Source organism: Augochlora pura, chromosome 8 (genome assembly GCF_028453695.1).
Source record: "Augochlora pura isolate Apur16 chromosome 8, APUR_v2.2.1, whole genome shotgun sequence".
NCBI lineage: Eukaryota > Metazoa > Arthropoda > Insecta > Hymenoptera > Halictidae > Augochlora > Augochlora pura.
The window spans coordinates 7,334,042-7,357,645 of record NC_135779.1 but is presented as its reverse complement, the minus strand read 5'-3'; the positions used below and the strand labels follow the sequence as shown (position 1 = coordinate 7,357,645).

At 45.4% G+C, this 23,604-nt stretch overlaps 1 protein-coding gene across 1 annotated transcript in view; it reads left to right on the top strand.

The window, feature by feature from the left end:
- The first annotated feature begins 233 nt into the window (after positions 1-233).
- LOC144474095 (uncharacterized) overlaps positions 234-23,604 on the top strand; it is an 83,662-nt gene continuing 60,291 nt past the window's right edge. Inside the window, exon 1 of the mRNA XM_078188599.1 lies at positions 234-574. Coding sequence (XP_078044725.1) covers positions 323-574 — 252 coding nt within the window. The 5' untranslated portion in view covers positions 234-322. The remainder of the gene's footprint in view (positions 575-23,604) is intronic.

Sequence of the window (23,604 nt, the reverse complement as noted above, 5' to 3'; positions counted from 1 at the left end):
ATCGCCACCGTCGGACGACGGTCGACGCGTTCCCAGAGATTCGAGAACGGATCGTTAAGAAAAACTGTTGAATATTGCAGATCGGTCGCAGCAGCTCGGGGGCAGCCGAGGATGACCCGCCGCCATAAGCGAATCCGGGAAGCGATGCTCTCTTAACGTCTCGATCGCGGAACTGTGCCAGGAACGAGGAAACGCGATCCTTGGAGGGGGTTTGCGAATCCGCTGCGAAACGAGAGTGGCTCCGGTACGGTGGGAGCCGGACGAGGTGGGGACGCGGGGGGTCGTCGACGAGAGGGGCGGAGGCGCGATAAAAATAAAGAAGATGGGGGTGCCGGATGTGGAGCAGGCTAAGAGGCGACTCCAGGATATTCTGAGGAAGGCGCAGAAGCTCGAGATACCGGCGCAAGAAGTGATCACGACGAGGACCGCCCAGAAGCTTCTTGCCAGGACGAGAAACGTCCCGGCATGGACGATCTGGATCGCCGTTTTTGTCATCCTGCTCAGCGTCGTCGTCTATGCGCGGTGGCCGACAAGGCAGGACGTCGAGACCATTAGGACTGTCCTCAGGCGAACGGTGAGTACAGTCGACCGAATACACGATTGTCTATCGCGCGCGATTCGTCGAACAGCTGCTCTCTTGCGTCACGGGACTGCGAAACCGGACAAATAAATATATAGAAAAAAGTAACTGGCTCTCTCTCTCTCTTTGATCATAGTAACAGAGAGAGAGACTGTAATATAGATGTACTGTTGAAATTAAATACTATTTCGTGGAGGGTAACATTAGGGTGAATTAATCTATCCGCAGGCTAGGTTAATGATACCGTGATTTATAATAATCGTACTATAATATACCAATACTATAATTTATAATAATTGTCTACTTGTAGAGGGAAGTTGGATCTAGTATCTGACAAAATAATGAAACGCTCGCTAGAAATACAGGCCGCGTTCTTTTTGGTTATTCCTTACCGCCGACAAGGAATCAAGACCTGGTCTTCTAACAGTGATACAGTTTCGCTGTCAACAATTTTTTAAATCTATAGTTTGTTGGTACAAAAATTAATTTCGAGAATAATTTCAGTGGTGCCTCACCACTTGAATATAAAAGATTAACGCTTATAATCGCGCTGTTTTAGTTTCCCTTTCGAGGCCTCCAGTAACCACAGTTTTCACCCCCCTTTGGTCCATCCCCCTTTCGTCGATCCCCACCACTGCGTTCGCCTTCGATTAGAAAATCCCGAGGATACCGGTCGGAAAAGTAGCGCTCGCGCGCGCGGCGGGACGCTAACGGCCTAATAAAGTCCCGGCGAGCCGATATTTATTAGACGAGACTGGCGGCCGGCTACGGCTGGTTTACGAGTGGTTTCGTGGCATGAAAATTTCAGATCGTAAATGGAGGCCTGCAAACAATAGTTATCGGTTAACCGTTCCCCGCGGCGAGCGACGCCGGTTCGCGAATAAAAGGCCCCACGCGCTCTCGATCATCTCGCGATCTCGCGGAGCTCGTCGTCCGCGCTGGATGATGCCGGTCGAAGCTATTCGACGAGCGTTATAACAATTTTAAACCAATCTGAGATCTGAAACCATCCAAAAGCTAGACATAACCTCGAACCTAGACATAACCTAAAACCTTGAATTATCTACGACCCAGAAGTAACTAAGATCTTGAGGAGCCTTAGAAACTTAGAAGTATTTGAGGTCTTAAAGTACCTAAAAGGTTGACATAACCTCAAACTTTGAAGTACCTAAAATCTTGAAATATATGTGACCCTAATATACTTAAGATCTTCGGAAACATAAGAAACCTAGAAGTATCTGAAATCTCAAAGTACCTAAAAGCATGACATAATCTCGAACCTAGACATAACCTAAAACCTTGAAATATCTGCGACCCCGAAGTATGTACCTTGTCAGCTCTAAATTTTTCATCTACGAATTAAACTCGCGTTGGGAAAGCGTATTGAAACAGACGGGGCATCATTTCGCTTAAATCAATAGCTTTTGGAAAAAAAGAAGCAGGTTAATGTACCCGCTCAAAAATCCGACATTTCATATGCGCCAACCTAATACGTCCCGCCCCGGCAAATAACCTGTCCGCCGTGCGAGATGCAAACGAACGAGGGCCGCTTTAATCGCGGAACGATCGGCTGGCGACCGTAACACGATTATCGCTAGAAAAAGAGTTGTTCCGCTCTGTAATAACGGAGCGAGGAGGAGCGAGGCGGGTGGAGGCCGAGCTCGATTGCCTCTCCGATTGCGATTGCGATTCGTTTAGCCCGTGGACGATCGCGCGAGGGTGACAAACCCGTTGCCGTTTCCCGCGCTCTAACTGAAAGCGTCTCTCGAGACAGGCTCTCTCTCTCTCCGCATTGCTTTTCGATATCCTCCGTTTATTAACCCTTTGCCGGCCCAGGCATTCGCGTTCAACTGATCAGAATATACACTCGTCGCCGCGGAAAACGGGCCGCGTCTGTATCCGTGGACTTTGATCGTTTAACGCAAACGAGCCCCTGCCTTTCCAGCTCTTTTGTTCTACGCGCGGAAAGCGCCGAGCTTTATTTAACGAAATGAAAATGATCCGCGATATTAGATAACGAGTCCTCTTTCCCTAGGCCGATGGTTACAATAGGATTTTAATTGGAAACGTTACGAGGAGCTTTTCGAATCGCCGCGATCTTTCTGACAGTATCGCAGTGGTTAGGATTATAGCGATTACTGTTTCGTTGGGTGTCCGGTTGTTAACCCATTGCACTCGAATGCTGAGACAACACTAAAATTATTCTATTTTATTATAAAATAATTTTTATATCTTTATATTTTTGGAGTTCAGGAATGATTGAATAGCAAAACTGTTGCTGCGAGTCGCAAGAATCAATTTTGTATAGAAGTGCACGTTATTGTTCATCCAGTTAATAAATAAATATAATAATATAATATTAATTTTATATATATTAATTATAATATTAATATTATATTATTATTGTTTATTCATTTTGGCTCGAATCAATCGCAGCGCGACGCGGTATAATTTTACGGGACGACCCCATCATAATCACAAAAAAATACGTCACATCCAATATAATTATTAAGACGTTTTAGCAATATCGCGCCGGCGGCGGCTCGACATCAAAGAGCGACGGTGTTCGCGGCTTCGATCGGCTCTCCGTTCCCCGGATTCGCAGCCGTCGCGCCCGCGCGCGCGCGGGCGAATATTTATTCGACGCGGTAGAAAATAGTGCGCGCCGCGGGCCGGGCCGCGGCGTTTTCCCCGCGGCTGATATCTCCGAAGAGAATTTATGTTTGCAACCGGAGAGCAATAACGTTACCAGCCCGCGCGCGGGCTTGTCGCAGCGCGACGCGCGCCGTTTTCTCCGGGAATAATCTTCTTGTCTTGGAATTTCATCCGAGTCGCGCCGCGTCTCGTCTCCTCTCCCGCCTTTTCACCTCCTCCCTCTCTCTCTCTCTCTTCGCCTTTTGCGTCTACCGCATTTAAACCGCGGCTCGCATATCCGCTTCATATCTAAGGGTTGCGTCGTACAAGCCGCCCCTTTTCTCTCGCGTCGCAGCCCTTCGGGCAAAGGGCAACCAAAGCTAACACGATTCCAAGGAGCAAAAATTTGCATGGAGCAAAAATTTGAGAAATAAAATATAGAGACGATTGATCGAATTTTTGGGTTATTGGGGGGGGGGGGGGGTATTTATTAGACATTTTTATTCGTTAATTTGTATGCCAAATCACTTTGAAAAATCATAGTCAAAATTCAGCAATATTTTCCTCGATTTTACCTCGTTAATTCCATGATTTATTTTATTTTATTTTACTAGTATTTTATTCTACCGAATTTTACTTTTAAAGTAGAAAACAGTCTTAATCACTTTGGGAACTAAGCGATCAATTGAAATTGGAGAACGACGGGGCGAGCGCCATCGTTCCGAGCAGTTTGCGATGGAATTCGAGTCTTCGCGGCCATGTCGCATTCCGTTTTCGGAATGCGCGGTGCCCGCGTGCCGGGATTCTTTCCGTTTCCTTTTCCGGTCCCGAACCGGTTACCGATCCGGTCTCCCCCCACCGATTCGACGCGGGCTCCCGATCTCGGCCGGCATTAATTTATCTGCTCGTTATCGGGGTGTAACTGGTGCCGATAATGCGACCCGGGAGAAACTAGGTCGACGGTTGTCGATATTGAAAAATGAAGAGAGGGCCGCCTTTCGCGGGCGACTTTTTCGAAACTGATCGATCACCGCCGGCCGCTCGAAAGCCATTAACGGGCCAGGCAGCCGGCGATTTTTCGAACCGCGGCCGCACTCGAGACGCGGCGAGAACGTGGAGCCACGGGGTGCTGCGCGATTAACCCTTTGCCGCGCGGGGTCGAAGGAAACTATCGTCGCGTGGGCAATCGATGAATACTGACCAATAGCGTACTCGGAGATTTATAGTAACATTGTCAGAGGTTAAAAGAAGTAATAATTGCAAATCAATTGGAATACCTATTTTTTTCTATTATATTATTTTAAGCTACTTTAATTTGCTTAATTTGAATTGTAAGCTCGAAACAATTACATATTGCTATATTACTTAAACTGTTAAATTTCACGTTAAATAGATTAAAAAAAACAGTGAAAGCTGTTATAGTAAAAAAGGTGCATAGGGCGTAAATTCTCACACCTTTCGTGATTATTAAAAAATACGCGAAGCCGTATATTTACGCCTTTTGTATATACGTTACAGTGTTTTAGTATACTTTAGTATATACTATAGTATAGACTCGCGAAGACGTATGCATACGTCTCCGGCAGCCAAAACGTTAGCCGCTCGATTAATCCGGTTGCTTCTCAATGCGCGCAGAGTGTCGAACTCATTATCCGCAATTTCGTCGGCTAAATTGATGGCTGTTTGCTCTGGAGGAGCTCCGCGGCGCGAGGACTCTCTCTCTCTTCGCAACTCTCGAAATCTCCATCGATCTACAACGTTCCACAGCTCTCTCTCTCTCTCTCTCTCTCTCTCCCTCTCTCTCTCTCTCTCTCTCCGAATCAAATTCGCCGGATCCGGTTTTAGCAGCACCGATAAACAGTAGCCAGATAGAGAGAGAGAGAGAGAGAGAGAGAGGGAGAGAAAGAGTTCTCGCCGTTTCCCCCCCGAGCCATTGTTCTTTTTAATCCTCCGGAAACGCGCGAGCGGACAGCCTTCCGACAGCCGCAGCTTCAAAAGATCGACAACCTATTTCCCCAACCCCCCTCGGCCCGCTTTGTTCCGCTCCGTTCCGCGCGAAATAAAGAATTTAATAGATTTTTATTGCTCCATTCTCTCTACGACCGTTCTCGCCCGCGATCGCCGTCCATTTTTCTCGCGCGAGCATCGCGTTGCTCGTCCTCCTCGAACACGCTTGACGTTCGACGCTATACAGTGATGCCGGACAACGTGGCGCCATTTTTACGGTACCGTCGAGGTCCTTTTTATTTGTAGGATATGGCGTTATTATTATTATAGTATGATTTAATTTGGTAACTGTGTTATAAAGGAATATTATATAATATAAATACGTAATGATGTTATATTAAAATGGAATGGAAGTGCATAGCTGTGTTATAACAGAATTTAGTACAATGACATAGTTATATTATAATAGAATATAATTACGTAACAGTATTATAACAGAGTTTAATATAATACAGTTACATAATTGAATTATAATAGAATAGAATAGAATCACATATCAATATTATAACATATTATAATATAATATAAATACAGAATTATATTATAATAGGGTCGACTTCTACGTCGACTCAAGACCATCCCCGCTACTTAGACACCGATCGCAAAGGGTTGAAAGCGTCTTCTGCCCCCCTCTCCATACATCCTAGAGTCCTCCACCATTTTTCTTTTCAACCCAAAAACTTTCCATCCAATATTTCTCACCATCCAAACAGAACCTTCTCTCGCCGACCCGCGAGAATTGCCGGTTTCGTTTACGATCTGTAATTCTCCTAGACCATCGTCGAAACGACGGCGAGTACCGGGGGGGGGGGGGGCGGGGCCCGCCCGGCCCTTTTTTCAGCCGGGTTGTCCAAGGGGGCGGGGGGTTTTTTTCCCCGAGCTAGCATCGGTCAAGGGGAATCGATTCGCGCCGGGCAGACGTTTTATTTCGGGGAAACTGGTAGTAGCAGCTCTCTCGCGCCGCGTTCACCGATAACGAGCAATGGAAACGTTTGCTTTCCCCCCCGATGACCAGAAGGAGAATCCGTCCCGGTGTATATAATATCGTATCCTAAACTCGGCGCGCGATCGTCCCAGGGCAACGTTGCAATTACTTTCCTGTTAATAATTCTTCCCGCTTTTCTGTTCACCGTGGCTCGGAACTAGGCACCCCCTCCCCCCCCCCTCCGCGTCACGACGAGTAAAACGCGGATCGAGTTGTCGAGTAACTCGAAGCCAGTTGGAGAGGCTGCCGACTCTCGAAGTGCTCAATTTCCATGGAAATGGCAGCGAAACAGCGCGCTCCTCGTCCTCCTCCCCCTCGCACAGCCCCTCTCACCTTCTCTTCCTCTCTTTCTCTATGGTTTGGTCTGTACCGCGCCAGGCACCAGGTCACTCTCTCCCTTTCCGTCTTTCTCTTTCTCTCACTTTGTTTCTCTCTCTCTCTCTGTGACTATATTTGCATCTTTATCTGACTTTCACTTTCTCTCTCTCTCTCTCTGTGACTCTATTTCTTTCTCTGTCTCTCTATGACTCCACATGTCCCTTTCTCTGTCTCTCTGTCAGTCTCTCTGTGACTCTAATTGTCTCCTTCTCTGTCTCTCTGTGACTCCACAATTCTCTTTCTCTGTCCCTCACTTCATTTCTTTTTCTGTGACTCCATATGTCTCTTTCTCTGTCTCTCTGTGACTCTACATGTCTCCTTCTCTCCACTCTGTGGCTCTGTAACTCTACCTATTTCTTTCTCTATCTCTAACTCTGTCTCTCCCTCTCTCTGCCTTTTTCTCTGTCTCTCTGTGACTCTACCTGTCTCTTTCTCTGTCTCCATATGGCTCTACCTGTCTCTGTCTCTCTGTCTCTCTCTTTCTGCCTGCCTCCGTCCCTCTCGCAGTCCATTTTCGGCATCCGCGCGGCTGTTTTTCCCGTCGAAAACGCGGGACGAACACGATCGAATGGAACCCGTATCCACTCTCTCGGCGCCTGTCCCGCTTCCGTTCACCCCGCGCGCGTGTGTCGCGCGTTTCTTTCGTTCGCTCGAGTTTTCATTTGCTCGATTACCATTCGTTGTTTCGCCCGATGGAAAAAGGGTTCGGGAGCGTGTGTGCGAGCCCGTCACGGTGGCAGTAGCAGCGGCGGTGGCCATGCTCGAGGACAATTTCCAACGCGGAAACAGACCGTTCCGGCTGTTTTTAGCGGTCGAACGAGTCGCGCGCCAAACGACACAGCCCGTTAAACCGGGCTCTTTAGCGCGTTACGTGTGTTCTGATCGATCGCCCCACCCGGCCAAATTTCATTTGTACGAATAGTCCAGGGTACCAAGGAAGAGAGTCTATTCGCGATTCGATTCCGTTCGTCGCGATTCTGGGCGATGCTGGACGATGGTCGTGCCGCCTTTATTGTTGGATCCGGGGTTCGACGCGCCTTTTCTCTTGCGGCGACGTTGGTTACGCCTTCTCTGTGCCGTATCCGACGATCGGATACTTTTAAATGGAATTAAATACAGTCATATTATATTATACTATACTATATTAAAATATTAAACTCTATATAGGTGTTACAAGTAACATGAACTTCTCCAAATTAAATGAAACGCATCCCAGCCTGCCTAAAAATCCGAGCGAACGACTTTCCAATTTCTAAGCCACCAACCCCATAATGTTGAACCAAGAATCCAAAATCCATCAAGAGTACAGTCACCGCGTAAAACAAACACCGTCACGTGCCAGTAATTTTCTTCCGGTTTGACTGCGATCCGAAGGGCAGAATTCCCAAACGAATGGTCGATGGCGAAAGATTTCGTTTCATGGGGTCCCGTGGTAGTCAGTCAGTCAGCAGCGCGCTGCTTTGTCGGTGTTTCGAGCCGGGCTTCGCGCACAATGGCGCCGTATAGGAAGTCGCAGAAGAGACAATCACGGCTCTATTGTGTAAGGTCGCGGACGGCACTCGCGATTGCGTAACGGCTTCCCCCCCTTCCTTCCTTCCTTCCTTCCTCCCTCTCTTCGCTCTGGGTTCCAGCTTCGCAGAACCAGCTTCCCGGCGCTCGTAAATTTTCCCGTGCGGCACCGCGCACTCCGCCCCGAGGAAATCTCTGCCTCGTGAAAAACGCTCGTCGGACCGTGGAAGAACGCGACCCCGAGACGCTCCGTTTCCCTCGTCCGTCTTCCTCTCGCCGATATCCTCGACGGTCCCCCCCTTTACAGCGCTCGCAACCCTCTCGTTGTCCCGTTCGACGAATTAACAGGGATGGGGGTTGTTTCTGGGCACGGTGCTTCGATTGGTGCCAATTAGGAGGGGAGAGACTGGTTTGAAGTAAACTCTGATATTTTTATTATGTATGATTGTTGGGTGTGTTGAATGTGGAGTAATTCCTTTATGCTGTATAATTATTAAAATTTTAACATCAATTTTATCATCAATTAATAATATTTTAATATTATAATATAATGTTAAAATGTTGATACTATAATATAATATTAAAATTTTAACTTTACAATGTAACATTAAAATATTGATATTGTATTATAATATTACAATTTTAATACGATAATTATTATTAATAGTAGTCTTACTCAGTATTTATTAGCATTATGAGTAAAGGGTTGTTTTATTACTTCAACGACAGCCACCGGAGGTTCGCGCGAAAAATTGCAGCGAAATGATCTTCTTTTTTTTTTAGTCTCCCCCCCTCCCCCCCGACCGCTAGAATATCGGGCGCGCGTCACCCGAAAACGTTTTCCAGCGAGAGCTTCGTTAATTCTCGGATTAACAAAAGCCGGGCCTCCGAACTCTGACCAGGCTGGTATATCACCGCGCCGTGAAACGCGATCCCCCGTTTCCCGTTTTTGTTTGCTCGCGTTTCGTTTTAATTTCGCCGCGGAACTCCTTTCTCCGCGCGGCGAGAGCGCGCCACGACCCTATCTTCGAGGATCTTCTTCCTTCCAGCGCGGCGATATTTCGTCCCGGGCATGGGATCGTTTCCGTGATCGTCGAGTTTACGTCGCGATAAATCAGTGGCCGTCGTCCCCTCCGTCGTCTCCCCTCTGTCGTTCGACCGACGATTCCGTCGACGGACTTTATCTACCCGTGCAACGGAACGTGTAAACGTTGCGCGATGCCACGGGAATACACGAAATAAGCCGGGCAGGAGGAGAACGAATTCCCGCGGTCGGACCGTTTTACGTGCCGGACATTTTCGTGGATGGAAATGGTGTTCGGTCAATGACGCCGCTATACGGACAATTTTCGAACGGGCCTGTTATTTGCTGTATACTCTCTCTCTCTCTCTGTTTCCATCGTTCATGCGGTCGGATCGCTCAGTTATCGTCGTTCTTTAACGTTTTATCGAGCGGTTGACTATTCGTCGGATTTTTAAGTCCATAGTTTGTCGAGACGTTATTGTGGTAAATAATATAATTTGTTGTCTATTATTGAGATAAATTTGTTAAATTGCATTAGTGTAATTTTAGAATATTATCGGGCGATTTTTTTTAATTTTTGGGTCACTTTCGGGATTAGCATAATATAGTAAAACAGATCAAATGGTATTTTTTAAAATATGGTAAAATAGATCAAGTAATATATAGAATCGCAGGTGCACACCTACGCAACATTACAGGTGCACACGGCCATAGAATGTAGATGCACACAGCCATAGTATCACAATTGCACACGGACGCAAAGTCACAAGCGCCCGCGGAGCGACAGAATCCGAGACACGCCGACACGTTTCGTGATTGCGCCCAATGCACACAATCCGTCACGAGCGCCGTTATCGCGGGGCAGTTTATAGTTGCCAGTCGGCGACCGTCTGACCGCCGTCCGACCGTCCACCTCTCCTCCCTGTCTAATTTCTCCCATTGCCCTGGCTTTCTCGCCCCCAAGATCCGACGACATTGTCGCAATTTTACGACGTCTCGAGATCGACACGCACGCTTCCTCGCAGCACCCTCAACCCCTTGACGTAACATTTTCTTCATTGTGATAAGCACCTTCCCGATTATACAATTTCTTATAAGAAGAAGGAGATTTATATTGTACTTGTCGTATGTCTACGTTTACTGGAACGATTAACCCTTTGGAATATAATACGCAGTGACAGAGATTTTATGCAACGCTAAGTATGATTATTTATTTATTTTAAATCGAAATTGAGTTGAATTTTTTGTTATTACAGTTTAGGAAGGGAATTATTATTAACTAGTATTATTAATTAGTATCTAGGAATTGGTATTATTAAGGGAAATATTAACCCTTTGCACTCGAGGCACCACTAAAATTGCTACACCACGTTCCAAAATAATTTCTCTACTTATTACCAAACTATAGATTTAGGAAATCATTAAATTTGTAACATTGTACAAATCGCAAGATTTAATTTCCAATGTATAATATACGGTGAGTTTTCTTACAAAAAATAGAAAAATACAGTAAGTCAGAAAAATCGTCATAGATTTACAATTAAAATGGCTTCGAGTGCGAAGGGTTAAAGATGGATAAATGCTAATCAACGAAGTATAAAAGGAGTCGTCCTGCAACTGGGTTAAATATTGATCAAGAAAAAAAACAGAATTCGATTCGGACTTAAAATAATGAAAGAACAATCATATTTAATACGATATTAATAGAAATCTGAATCGTTATTATAGCGCAAGGGGTTAATCCTAATCTGCGAGCTGGGATATCGTAAGTTAGGTCGGCCGCCTTCGTGTACGCGTGCCGTCAATTATCTCGCGTGAACGCAATCAGCGAGGACCGCGGTTTTTCCCGGCCAGCGCACAGTCCCCTGCTCGATCCAACCCTTTTCGCGAATTTTCCTGAATCTCGTTGTATTATACTGTTTTCAACGTCGAAACTCGAAATAAATCAGATTTTTCGCTGCAATTACGTGAGCGATAAGTTTGAAATAAGTGAATTTGAGAAAAGTCGGATAGCGGTCATTTTGACGCAAGTCTTGACGATATCTAATTTAAAATGGAAATATATGAATATATGAATTTATAAGATATATATATAAATGTATAAATTTATAAGAAAAATATAGAAATATATAAATTTATAAGAGAAATATAGAAATATATAAATTTATAAGAGAAATATCTATTTTACAAGATTTGCTTAATATTATATAAAACTAATCTAATTTCCAAGTAGAGCATTCTTAATACCTCCTCAAATATAAACGAATAATAATTATCAAAATGAATAATAATAATTATCGTAAAAAATTGTATAGCAATTTTTAACATCGTCTAATCACTCGCTGCTCGACTATAAAGTGTTAAACCGTTCTCCAAGCTAGAATTAGCGATCGCGAGCCATTTCTGAGGGACGTATTAGTTCGCGAAGTCGCGCGTCGGCCCCCCTTTGATCGCGTCGAACAATGACGGAGCCCGTTCGCGGAGCACAAAACCTGGCGAGCAAACAGCTCGGAATGATTGCCGGTGACTAGCGGTAACCAGGGTTATCCGAATGCTTCACCGCAACCCCAAAACAAACGAACGGGGACGAGAGAGAGAGAGAGACAGGGAGAGAGAGTGAGAGAGAGAGAGAGAGAGAGAGCCGGCTTGGCAAACAAGCGCGCGTTTTGGCGGACCGTGCTTCCGACGCGACGCCGGGCCGCCGATTTTTGCCGGTCCGGTTTTCCGCGTCAACGGTGTCCAATAGAAATCCGGGGTTCGTCACTCGTTGCGGTCACACGTCACCGCATTATATCCCCGCCAAACAAGTCAATTTGTTGCTATTTCTGCGGCGAAAGAAATATTGAGCCGACTAAATCGTAGAAATCTGCGAAGTCGCCGCGCGAAAAGAATCTGAGAAATTTTCGAAGTCTCCGCGCGAAAAAAATCTGAGAGAACTGCGAATTCTCCGCGCGAAAAATCGTAGAAATCTGCGAAGTCTCCGCGCGAAAAATCGTAGAAAACTGCGAAGTCTCCGCGCGAAAGAAATCTGAGAAATTTTCGAATTCTCCGCGCGAAAAATCGTAGAAATCTGCGAAGTCCCCGCACGATGCGAAATCCCAGTTTCCCGAAATCGCGAGTTCTCCTAAGCTGCCGCGAGCCGTGAGCGCGTCTGTTGACACAACGCCAATTACTTTAACAGTCGACACGGCCTGTTAACACGTGGTAATTGCCACTTTAAACAGCCGTATCACCGTGATCGCGCGCGCGCGAGCGCCGCGTAATTTGCATAATTATTTGGCCACGAGAGAGCATTTTCGGCAGCCGGCACACGGAAACCCGTGGCGATCGGAATCGAGGCCTTGGGCTTCGATTTTTCGACGCGGCGCGGATCGTTTGCTCTCGGCATCGTTGCGAAACACGGGCGACGGTTTATCTCTCTCATCGAACGCGCCGGATTAGGGAACCCAAGGACGGTCCTAGCTGATACAAAATTCAGACTGCGCCACCGGTTATCCTAATTAAAATCTGCTGATTAGAGCACTCGTTTACCCTGATCGGTTGTATTTCACCCCCGTGCGATCTCTGGGCAACCTGCTCTCACCTGCAGCGACTCGGCGTCGACCTTAGTGTAAAGGGTGTAGCGGCGAACCCTTTAGTTTAGATTCGGTATAGAGAATCGAGTCGCGAGAATTAATTCTTCTAAAAAGTCGAAAGCGAAGACAGAAATCAGAGTCGCGAAATAATGTGATAATTTGTAAAAGGATGACGATGATGAAATTGTAGTCGCTCTGGCAGAAAATTATGGAAATAGATAGCTTCATATAAAATATATGAATTTAAAAATTTCTAAACTCCTAAAAAATAATTTGCGCCACCATTTTAGCGATTACTGGCTTCACATAAAATATATGAATTTATTGAAGAAATTTCTGAACCCCGAGTATACAGTTTGCGCCACCGTTTTAGCGATTTTCTAATTATTTTTTTCACACTACGATTTTTCAATTGCTACAATTTCTGAGAAGGAACATAACAGTAATATTTATTCCGTGGCCGAATTTACTGCTCAAATATTAATAACAAGGGATTAGAATATTATTCGAATTCGAAATAACAAAATAACATCCCTACTCAATAATTTATTATTATCAGCAATTACCATCACGAGTCGATAACAACAGCGGGGCCTGCTCCTCCCCGCTAGTTTTCAAATATTAAACCGGCTCGTCGTCGCCGTTGGGCCGGGCTCCCGTTGGTTTTTCCGGCGCGGAAGAAGGCAAGGAGACGGGGAGACGCGCGACGTCAAAGGAACGTTCAGCGTGAAACGTTTAATAAACGTAGGATGGCTTCGAAGAGGCGATATAATGAAAGCCCCCGCAAAGGGACTACTTTCCAGCAGTTGGTTTAACAACCTTCGCCCCCTCGTATCTCTGCTTTTTCAGCCGCGGAAATTTCATACGCTGTGCCGCTACCATCCCCCATCCGCCCCCATCCGCCCACTTTCGAGTCTCGACGTTCCATTTTTCTTCCCGTTCCCCGGAACCGGTCGGCTCTCGCTGGGAAATCCCTCGCGCGAAATCCGCTTCGACCGTGAAACGCCTCGGAAAGTCTCTCTTCTGTCGTCTCCTCTCTCCGCACATTCTCTCTCTCCCTGTCTCTCCCTCTCTGTCTCTCTTTCTTGGTTTACATACCATGTATACCATATACCATACCTTGATTTATATACTATACCTTGATTTATATACTATACCTTTTGCTATCTCTTTCTTTCTATATTGTATGCTTTTATTATCTTTCTCAGTTTTCAGCTTTTTTCGAAAGCTTGCCTCTTGTTCTCTCTCTTTCTCCTTTGGTTTTACCGTTTGTCCCTCTTTTTGGCTGCTTCCTCTCTTTCTATCTTTCTTTTCTGTTTTCTCTCTGTGGCTTGCTTCGGTTCTTCCTCTCTTTTCCTTTCTCTTCTGCTTTTTTTCTGTGGCTTGCTTCTGCTCTCTCCCCCTCTCTCTCTCTCTCTCTCTCTCTCTCTCTCTCTTTTGCTTTCTCCATCGCTAGCTTCTTATTCTCTTCCTTTTCTCTTTCTCTCGCTTGTTTGCTTTCATCCTCGCTGCCTCTCTCCTTTTCTGTCTGTCTCTGTCTCTCTCTCTCTCTCTCTCTCTCTCTCTCTCACCCTCTCTCTCTTCGCGGTATTGTTGGAGCATGCTATCCGCCAACAAGCGAGGCGCGGCCCCGCGTTCGCTCGCACCCGGTGCAGCTGACGCGTACTACTGGCATACTGCTCAACTTAACTGCCATTAATTATGAGGAGATTCTGCGCCGGACTCGACCCCATACCCTATCGCCCTCCCGCGAACCAACCCTGTCGGCATCCCACCCCCGGCCGGCCAACCCTGTTGCGACGCGGCGAACCTGTTTTCCACCAGTCTCGCGTCGATTATTTATTCGGCCGCCGTTTTTCAACGTACAACAACTCTCTTGATTCTTGTTTTTCGGGTCGCGCACCGATGAGGAAATTGCGAGGGGGTCGATAATATTCTGTAAGGGAGAAGGTAGGTCGCCGACCTTCTGAAATGATTCGGTGTGTGTGTGTGTGTGTGTTAATTCTTTGTAGTAGGATTTTTATAATAATTTTTATAGTTTGGTTATTATATAGTTTGGTATTAGGGTTTATTCGTCGTTCACGATCATTTTAGAATTTATGTTCTACTGTGTAATAGAATAATGATAGAATTATATATAATAGAATATGAAGAATTGAAAGCAGATTGTAGAAGATTGAAAGAAGAGTAAAATTTGATTTCCGTTTAACGTAATTGTCGTTATGGTCTTTGTAACTGGGTGACAGGTGTGCTTCGTGTAAATGTTGCACGACCAATTCGATTTAATGTAATATCTATGGAATGATGATCAATGATAAATTTGAAAAAGTAAATACGACAGAAATAAACGCAAAATAAACTTGACAGATAAATAAAAAAGAATAAAATACAAAATAAACACGAAGAATGAATAGAGACGAATAAATACAAAATACAAAAAATAAACAAAAATAAATAACAAACAAATATACAAAATGAACATGGATAAATAAAGAATTAATATACAAAATGAACAAAATTAAATATAGAAGGCAAACAAATATAAATACAAATTACACGAAATTGTTGATGTCTACAAGCGTGCAGTTAACAACGATTTCTACCTGAAGTCCGACCACCGCGATGGTACAACAATTGTATTTCGTAATCAAAGCGTAACAATCGAGATTGATCTCCGTGGTCGAGACCTACAAATATACACTGCATGTACAGCACACATACATAATCGAATTAATTACAGTACACAATCAAGCGAGATAATCAATCCCGTAGCGAAAGGGTTGAATAATGATCGGCGCTCGAGCGGAATGCGCGACGTTCCCGCGATTATTGCGACGGATCCACCGCGACGGAATCTCGCGGCGCGGAGTCGAACGAAAGCCGGGACCGGGGTAAACCGTCAATTAACCGGCGACGTCTGCAAAAAATCGCGAGGGATCGAGAAGCGAGTAGGAGCGAGTAGGAGCGAGTAGGAGCGAGTAGGAGCGAGTAGGAGCGAGTAGAAGCTTGTAGAAGCGAGTAGGAGCTTATAGAAGCGCGCGAGTCGCGTTATCAGTCGCGGCGCGCGTAATTCCGACGCGCATACCGCATCCGAGCCGATTCCCTCCTCGCATCCGCGACTCTCCGCTCCTCTCTCTCTCTTCCTCTCCGCCCACGGGTTTGGTCCTTTGAGCCACGCTCTCAGCATCCGTCTTAATTGCTCGAAGATTCTTGCGCCTCCCCCGAAGGAATTCGCGGCGGAGTCCGGCGCGCGAAACGATAGTCAGACGCGCGCGGCGCGCTGTGTCTCTGATTCCGGTTTGGTCTCGCTCTCCCTCCCCCCGACCCCTGAAAGTCAAGGGAACCCTTTGCCGTGCGCCGTGCAACCCCGGTTCCCGCTAATTGTAAGAGAACCGGCGAGCCGGAATAGTAACAATCAAGGCGAAAGGAATTTGTTGGCGCGGAGGTTTCTTTGGCCCTTCCAGCTTCCGACGGTTTTGCGTCGCCGGGCACTAACCAGGTTATCCGGATAGTCGGACGACTATTAACCCTTTTAGCTCGAACGCGTCTTAACTGGGAATTTAAAGGAGGCTTTGTCTGATCTCTATGGTACTTCTGTTTTATATAAGGATTATTTATATATATATATATATAGGGTTTTAACGCTGGGATTATCATACTAGAAATGATTGATGCTTGTAGTTGTTAACCCCTCGCACTTGCGATTTCTTTTAGATCGAGATTCAGTTTGATTCTTCTGTTAATAAAGTCTATAATAATAGGTAAATAATGGAAGGAATTAATAAAAGTAAATAGTGAATAATATTGGGGAAAATATTAAGGATGAATCAGGGCTAATCTATGCAGCGTGAAAGGCGTCGAAGTGCAAGGGGTGCAAAGATACAGTTTTAATTGCGAGGACGACTCTATGTTGTCTAGAATTTCCATTAATTGAATATTTATTATAATAGAAAAAATCGTATGATTTTTATGACAAATTCCGTATAACATCATCAATCGTAAAAGAAAAGATCAAAGAAGAAAAAGATCGAAGAATAAGGGTGACTATGTACCAACCCTCTCTCCAAGCTCCGCGATCGTCGGTCGACGGCGGAAACAGCGGATTGTGGCCCCCACGTACGGACAATGTTCCTCGCAGCTGATCGATCGATCGCAGCGATCGATGCTAACCGAAAATATCGGCACGGTCGATGATCCGGCGGACCCGTCCGTGCCGCGTCGCCGAAAAAGGAGGACGGAGTTAATCAAGACTCGGGGAGAGCTCGTTTCGTCGCTCTGCTAACGAAGGACTGGTTGAACTTGGCAGCGAGTGGAGATAATTGGCCGATATGCAATGTTCCGGGCAGCAAACAGGAGCCGCCTAGCCCGGCACGGCCGAGCGTTATTTCAAATACTAATTAGTAGGCGGGGGAGAAGGGAGGTGGGTGCGGCGCGCGAGGGAATCGTGGCGCGATCAACAGGCTAGGGCGGTTAGGTAGGCAGCTTCGTAACGAAGCTGCCGGCCTCAATTATGCATGTAAATTCCACACACGGAACCGCCACGCCTGTCCGTTCGCGGCCGCCGCTCTTCGCCACGCTGCCGATCCAACCACCCACGCCGTTCGCACCCTTTTGTTCGCGAGCGCGGACCACCGACGGACCAAGACGGTTCCATCGGGTCGTCGATGATGATGTCACACAATGTTAAGGAACGTCCTTAGTAAGGCTAAGGATATATTCCTTATCGAAGGCCATAAAACATCTCAAGATCATAAAATAATCGAATTAGGGAGAAGAAAAAATAGTGATAAAATTATTTTTGCACTGGCAGATTTTAGAAGGAAAATTATGGAAAGAAATGAGAAGGAAATTCGCATAATCGGTCTGAATTTAGCAGAATCTTGCCCGTCAGTTCTACCCTTTGGTTTGATTTAACTTCACTGTCCACTTAACTACACTGACACGTTTTACAGGGCGTGTATATTAGTTGACAGTATTAGCGATAAAATTGGTATACTTTTAGCAAATATTATTAGGTGCAAACTGAGTCTACAAGCTTTCTATTATCGGCTGCAGTAATGAGAATATTGTTCACTTAATAATTACTCTTATTTTACTATTATTACTATTATTTTACTCCTCGAATAATTACTATTATTTCACTATTATTACTATTATTTTGCTCCTCGATTTTAGTATAAATAAACCTGGATTTCTTTAAAACTAGACAATTCCGTCATCCCTTAATCAGTCAATTCTCAATAATTAAATAAAACAAAGAAACGTCTCCAAAAACATGCTCCAAAAAAATTGCAAATAAAGTCCCGAATTGTTATAACCAACTTCGACAAGACAGTCTCAAAAATAGCCCACCCGAAAGGGTTAACAAGCCGGAGGTAAAAAGGTCAAGAGAGCTCGAAAGCGCTGGTTGCATCGAAAGGGCCATCGGTTCGTTTGAATCGAACCATCGTCGAGTCCTCGGGTTGAAAAATAGGCGAGCGACGTCGCTATCATAACCCGGCTTTAACCCGTTGCTCGACGTTAGACGAGCAAAGGATCCGGCTAACCCGCCGCGATTACCAATTCCGAAAAGGAAGGCGGCTAGAGGATGGCTGACTCTCGGTGTCGAAATTTGAAAGTTTAATTCCGTCGACGCGCGGAGATTCGAGCTCCCGAAGCGCGGGAGGACAGAAACTGTAGGAGGACGAGAAAGGACGGAGGAATGGAGGTGGAGGTGGTATAGAAGAGGTAGAGGAGGAGGAGGAAGAGGAAGAGGAAGAGCAGGATTCGTGAGCAGAGCGAGGCGCGTCTGGCGAGTACACGGTTCCAATTCCGCGGCGAGGACATTCGGTCGTCCATTTGCGCCTCCCCGGAGACAATGGCGAGCATGAAAAATGAAGTGGATGGCATTTACGGGCGTTCCGCGATTTATGGTCGCGTCGTACGCTCGCATATATCGCGCGCGCTCGCGCGGGCACCGCGAGAGGACGAAGGGAGCTGCTGCTCCTTTTTTTATCGCGTCGCTCCTAAATAATCGAGTTCGGTTACCGGTTCGCGCGGGCATTTCTCTTTCGCCGCGGATCCGTGACGAGCGCGAGTGCCTTCGAGCGAGTTCCGTCTCCGAGGGGGGCTTTGATAGCCGCGTGTGGCCCGCAGTCGAGCCGCCATGTTGTCAGCCGCCAGCTCCTCGCACAGCCACGCTCTCCAACAGCCGGGCCCGGCATTCTTTCGCGTGCTCGCCGGTACAAATTACGTTGCCGCGATAAAGAATGTAATTTAAGGCCGTGATAATGCCGGCCGCGCTCGCTGCCGGGTTGTTCGCCGGTAATTAGCCTGCTCGCGCTGCCAGCCGAGCGACCGAGCCGACCACTTAACGCGGCGAACTCTATTAATTCGCGAACGGCGCTAAACCGCCGCTTCCGCATCGCTGCTGCTGTCCCCCTCGCCGCTGTTTCGCAGTCGGTCCGCTCTTTCGGAACCGGGGTCCGGCTGATATTTCTCTCCGGGGAGAAACACACGGCGCGCACGGAAAAGCGCATGATAAACGGCGAGTTAGTTCTTTATGGGACGCGGGGGGATTTATGGGGATGCCGGCGATGGATACGTCCGCCTGCCACCGTCGCCGCCTCCCTTACCGACACGCGTTATTTCCAGCCGTGCACTTCGACCCCGGAATTACGGCGCTCGCGATCCGCGACCACCGTCGCGTTCACGCTCGAGCTAATGCAACACCAGTTACTGTGCCCCGTGCCCTTTATCATTAACCCTTTCAGTGCCGACCAAATAATCGTGTGTACCTGAGCGAAATGTATAAAACTACGTAGTTTGGTAAAGTTACGGAATTGAATTGCAAGAATTTTGAGAAATAAAGAATGAAATCGTTACTTAGTAAAAATATTGAGAAAACAATAGCTTTGCTACAGTAGCCAACAGCAATATAACGTTCTCCGGCATTGAAAGGGTTAAGCGGGATCAGCCTCATTGCCAGCGAAGTTTATCACGCGAGCGTGATTAACTTTATACTTATCGCGCGGGATGCGTCGCATTTTATGTCGCGTTTTATTCAAATTCGATTAATCCCGCTTGTTTGGTAGAAATTTAACATGCGAAAGGCCAAACATAATTGGGGGCTCATTGCTCGTCGTACGAGACTGATGATTACATTTTATATCGCGCTTTATTTAAATTCGATTAATCGGCTGTTTGCTCGAATTTAACATGCAAAGGGCTATTATTCCGCCCTTTTGTTTGTTCTCGAGCGTAATTAGCTATGTATTTATTTATCGTGCGAGACGCCGATACGGTTTACATCGTGTTTCATTTATATTCGGTTGATCAATTGTTTGTTATAATATCATATTTAAACGAAGGGAATTCTGATGATACTGCGAAAGTAATTTCAATGTTTTAATGACGAATTTTGGTCGCATTTTTCATAGTAAATGCGATGTATTTTTCTAGTTTTATTGGATTCGGCAAAATTACTTTATTCTAAATTTTTATTTGATAAAATACTGATCGACCAAACGGAGAAATCCCAGCTGTTCATCGACGCTTTAATTATAATGCCAATACAATAATTACTAAGAATGCAATATTCCTTGTTTTACGTTTATATAACGCAAATATTTAATTTTACGTTTATTATTTAACGCAAGTTTCATCAATTATCATTTTTCAAATTTTATTATTTATTTATTCAATAATTACTATCAACTATTGCCCGAAGAAATATTGGCAAATATAACAAATATTATTACAGTAAACCATAAATATTAAATACCAAACCTCGATTCTGCCAGCTACACTTGCCCTCGAATTATCAAACGAAAATCCGTCGATTAAAAATCTATACAGGGTGTCTCAAAAATATCGCAATAACCTATCTACATCTCCTGAGAAGCTGCGAACCGACAGACGAACTAATAAACTAGTATTCTTCTGTGACAGATCGGCCGTCGCGCCGTTTTTTCTCGGAACGGTCGCCGCGGTAAACAATTTAGTTATCGATCCGCGTGGGCGGCCGATAAATTCGGTTTTTCGGTTTTCGCGGAAGTCGACGATGCTATCGGAAGGTTTAGAGCGCGACACGTATCCACCGTCGACGGTCGGCAACAAATAATTCCGCGACAGTGGCGTCGGCATCGCTAATGGCGACCCTCCCCGATAAGGTGGTGGTTGCGGGCAGCCCCGGTTGCTGACTGCGCCTCGCCGCAACGTGCGCGGACCGGTGCAATACGTCGCCCCGACGCGCGCCCGGATAACCATCGTTTTCTGCTCCGCCGCGATTTTAATCTCGTCGCGGAGTTTAATGAGCTTCCGGCCGCGTCCTGTCCCGCCCCTCCGCGTCCGCCATCCTCTAAACAGCTGCGCGGCTCCATGCTTCGCCGCAGGAATATGGAAAACCGATCGCGTGGCTCGTCTTTTTAGACGGCACGGTTTAATGTCCCGGAAAATGCTCGCTTGTCCGTATTTACAGAAACGGTGGAGTCGATTCGTGAGTTGGCTAGACTGCTCCCTATCATATACTATCGTTGCTCCTGTCATACTCTTCGTAATACGATGCGTTTCTGTCGCGTCTATTGGTCGACGAGATTTTGATCGTCTCGCGACGATTGCTTGACGAATGGGTGAACAATTTGAGGTGGAATAAATTGGAGGAGATTTCGATTTGGGCGAGTCGAGGATTTAATTATTCCTATTGTTTTGAAGCTGTGATCAGATATCGCATTTTTGTAACATTTAACTCCACGGGTTTAACTCTTTGCGATAGAATTATGTATTAGGTTCGTCATGGAACTGTAGCAATATTGTCCGATAAATATGGCTGGTATTCCATTGTGTTAAATAGAAATTAAATGCTACCCTTTTATTAACAATATTTGAACGTTGAAATAAAGGTTGTCGAACAGCCAATATAAACTCGATAGTAATTAATTGTTACTGAAATATAAACAGTAGATTGTCCTACTGCAAGTTCCAATATTATTGTATAATATTTTAAGCAGCAAACACCTTTCACTATTCACAGTTTGTAATTTAAAATGGCACGATAGCGTTTAAAAGGTTCTCCGACATAAAATGATGACATCGAGTGACACTCGATAAAGGGGACGTGCGCAAACGAAATGCTCTGTCCAATAACGCTCGACGTTCGACCGCAAAGGGTTAAGAACACAACCGATGAAGCGGATATTAAAAAGACAGAATAAAAATTGCGGATAAATATTGAATATACAAATTAAATTGCAACAAAAATCTATAAGATGGAACAAAAATTCGGGACACAGGTTAAATTAGAATAGAAATGTAAGAGACACAATAAAAATTAAATTAGGATAGAACTCCGAAAGGCAGAATAAAAATTACGGATATAAATTAAATTAGAACGGAAACTAAAAAAGAAAAAATGGAATAAAAATTAAGAATAGCAATTAAATTAGAACAGAAGTCCAAACCGTAGAATAAAAATGAAGGACACAAATTAAATTGTAACAGACCTCCAAAAGACAGAATAAAAATGTAAAATACAGATTAAAACAGAAATTAAATAAAAAGCCCGAATAAATAAATACAAAGATTATAAATACAAATATAATTCGTGTACATTCCTCCGACGAATAGCAAGATCGAGAACAGTCTTCCGGTTCGTCGAGCGCTTTGACAATGCTTCGGGAACGTTTCGGCGACGGTCTGAAAAACGCGGCGCGGTTTGTCGTCGTCTTGCGAAATTTGCATGGCCGCGATCGCGCTCGTCGACGATGGAATATAGATCACCGGAGAGATAACGATCCCGCGGTTGTTCGAATAAAATACGAGCACGTAACATCGGCGCGAAGTCGACGGAATCTGCATCCGAGGGCGTTTTCTACGCGTAAACGCGCGCGAGCCTCTCTCCGCTTCGTAACGCTCCGCGTTACTCGCTCGCCTGTGCTCGCGGTATACGCGCGATAAACAACTGGAACGCGTGACGCACGCGAAATCCAAAATTCATTTAAGCCCGCGAAGGCGCACGCCGCCGCCACGGCGGTGTGTGTCGATGCCCGCGAGGCGTGGAGTTTCCCTCGCGTGCATCGATGCACATTTGTGCAGCGCATGCAACGAGACGAACCGTGGCACTCCACCTCTCGCCACGGTGGTGTTTGGTGGTGTATGTAGTCGGGTCTCCGGGCTTTGGCGGCCTGTGCATGGCCACGCAACTCTGCCACGCAGCCACGCCGCGGCTAGGGGGCTGCAGCCGCGCTCGGTGCAGTCACGATGCAGCCGCGATGCACCGGCTATGGACGCGGCGACGGCGACGTTCGTTCGACTAAACAGGCTAATTGTTTCCCACCGACTCTCTCCCGCCCCTTTCTCTCTCTACGAGGCTTTCGTCCTTTGAGCATTCGCGCTGTTATGCTATTTAATATTGTATACTATTTTACCCCTTGCACTGTGATTCTCCTTTCATGCTGTGTCAACTAGAATAAGAACAATATCTATTCTTAACCCTTTGCGCTCGAAGCCATTTTAGCTCTGAATTTAAAATAATTTTTTTTGTCTTATAGTATTTTCATTTTGAGCGACGAAGTGTATTTTATATATGTATATATCAAATTAATTCTCGTGATTCATACTAACAGTGCTATATTTAACAATTTTTCTAAAATTAAACACTGTTGCTATAAAAATGATTTTAAAGGGTGAAAGAAGAATATCAGTGGTGCCTGAGAGTCACCATCCGAGTGCAAAGGGTTAGTAATTCATTGTCATTTTCACAGAGTACAAAGGGTGTGCCATTGTACTATACTATTAATTGACGATCCTGCGAGGCAATTAAAATTGTTACAATACGTTCCAAAATGATTTGTATATCAAATGTTATAATATAAATATAAATATATATATATATATATATATATATATATATATATATATATATATATTTAATATT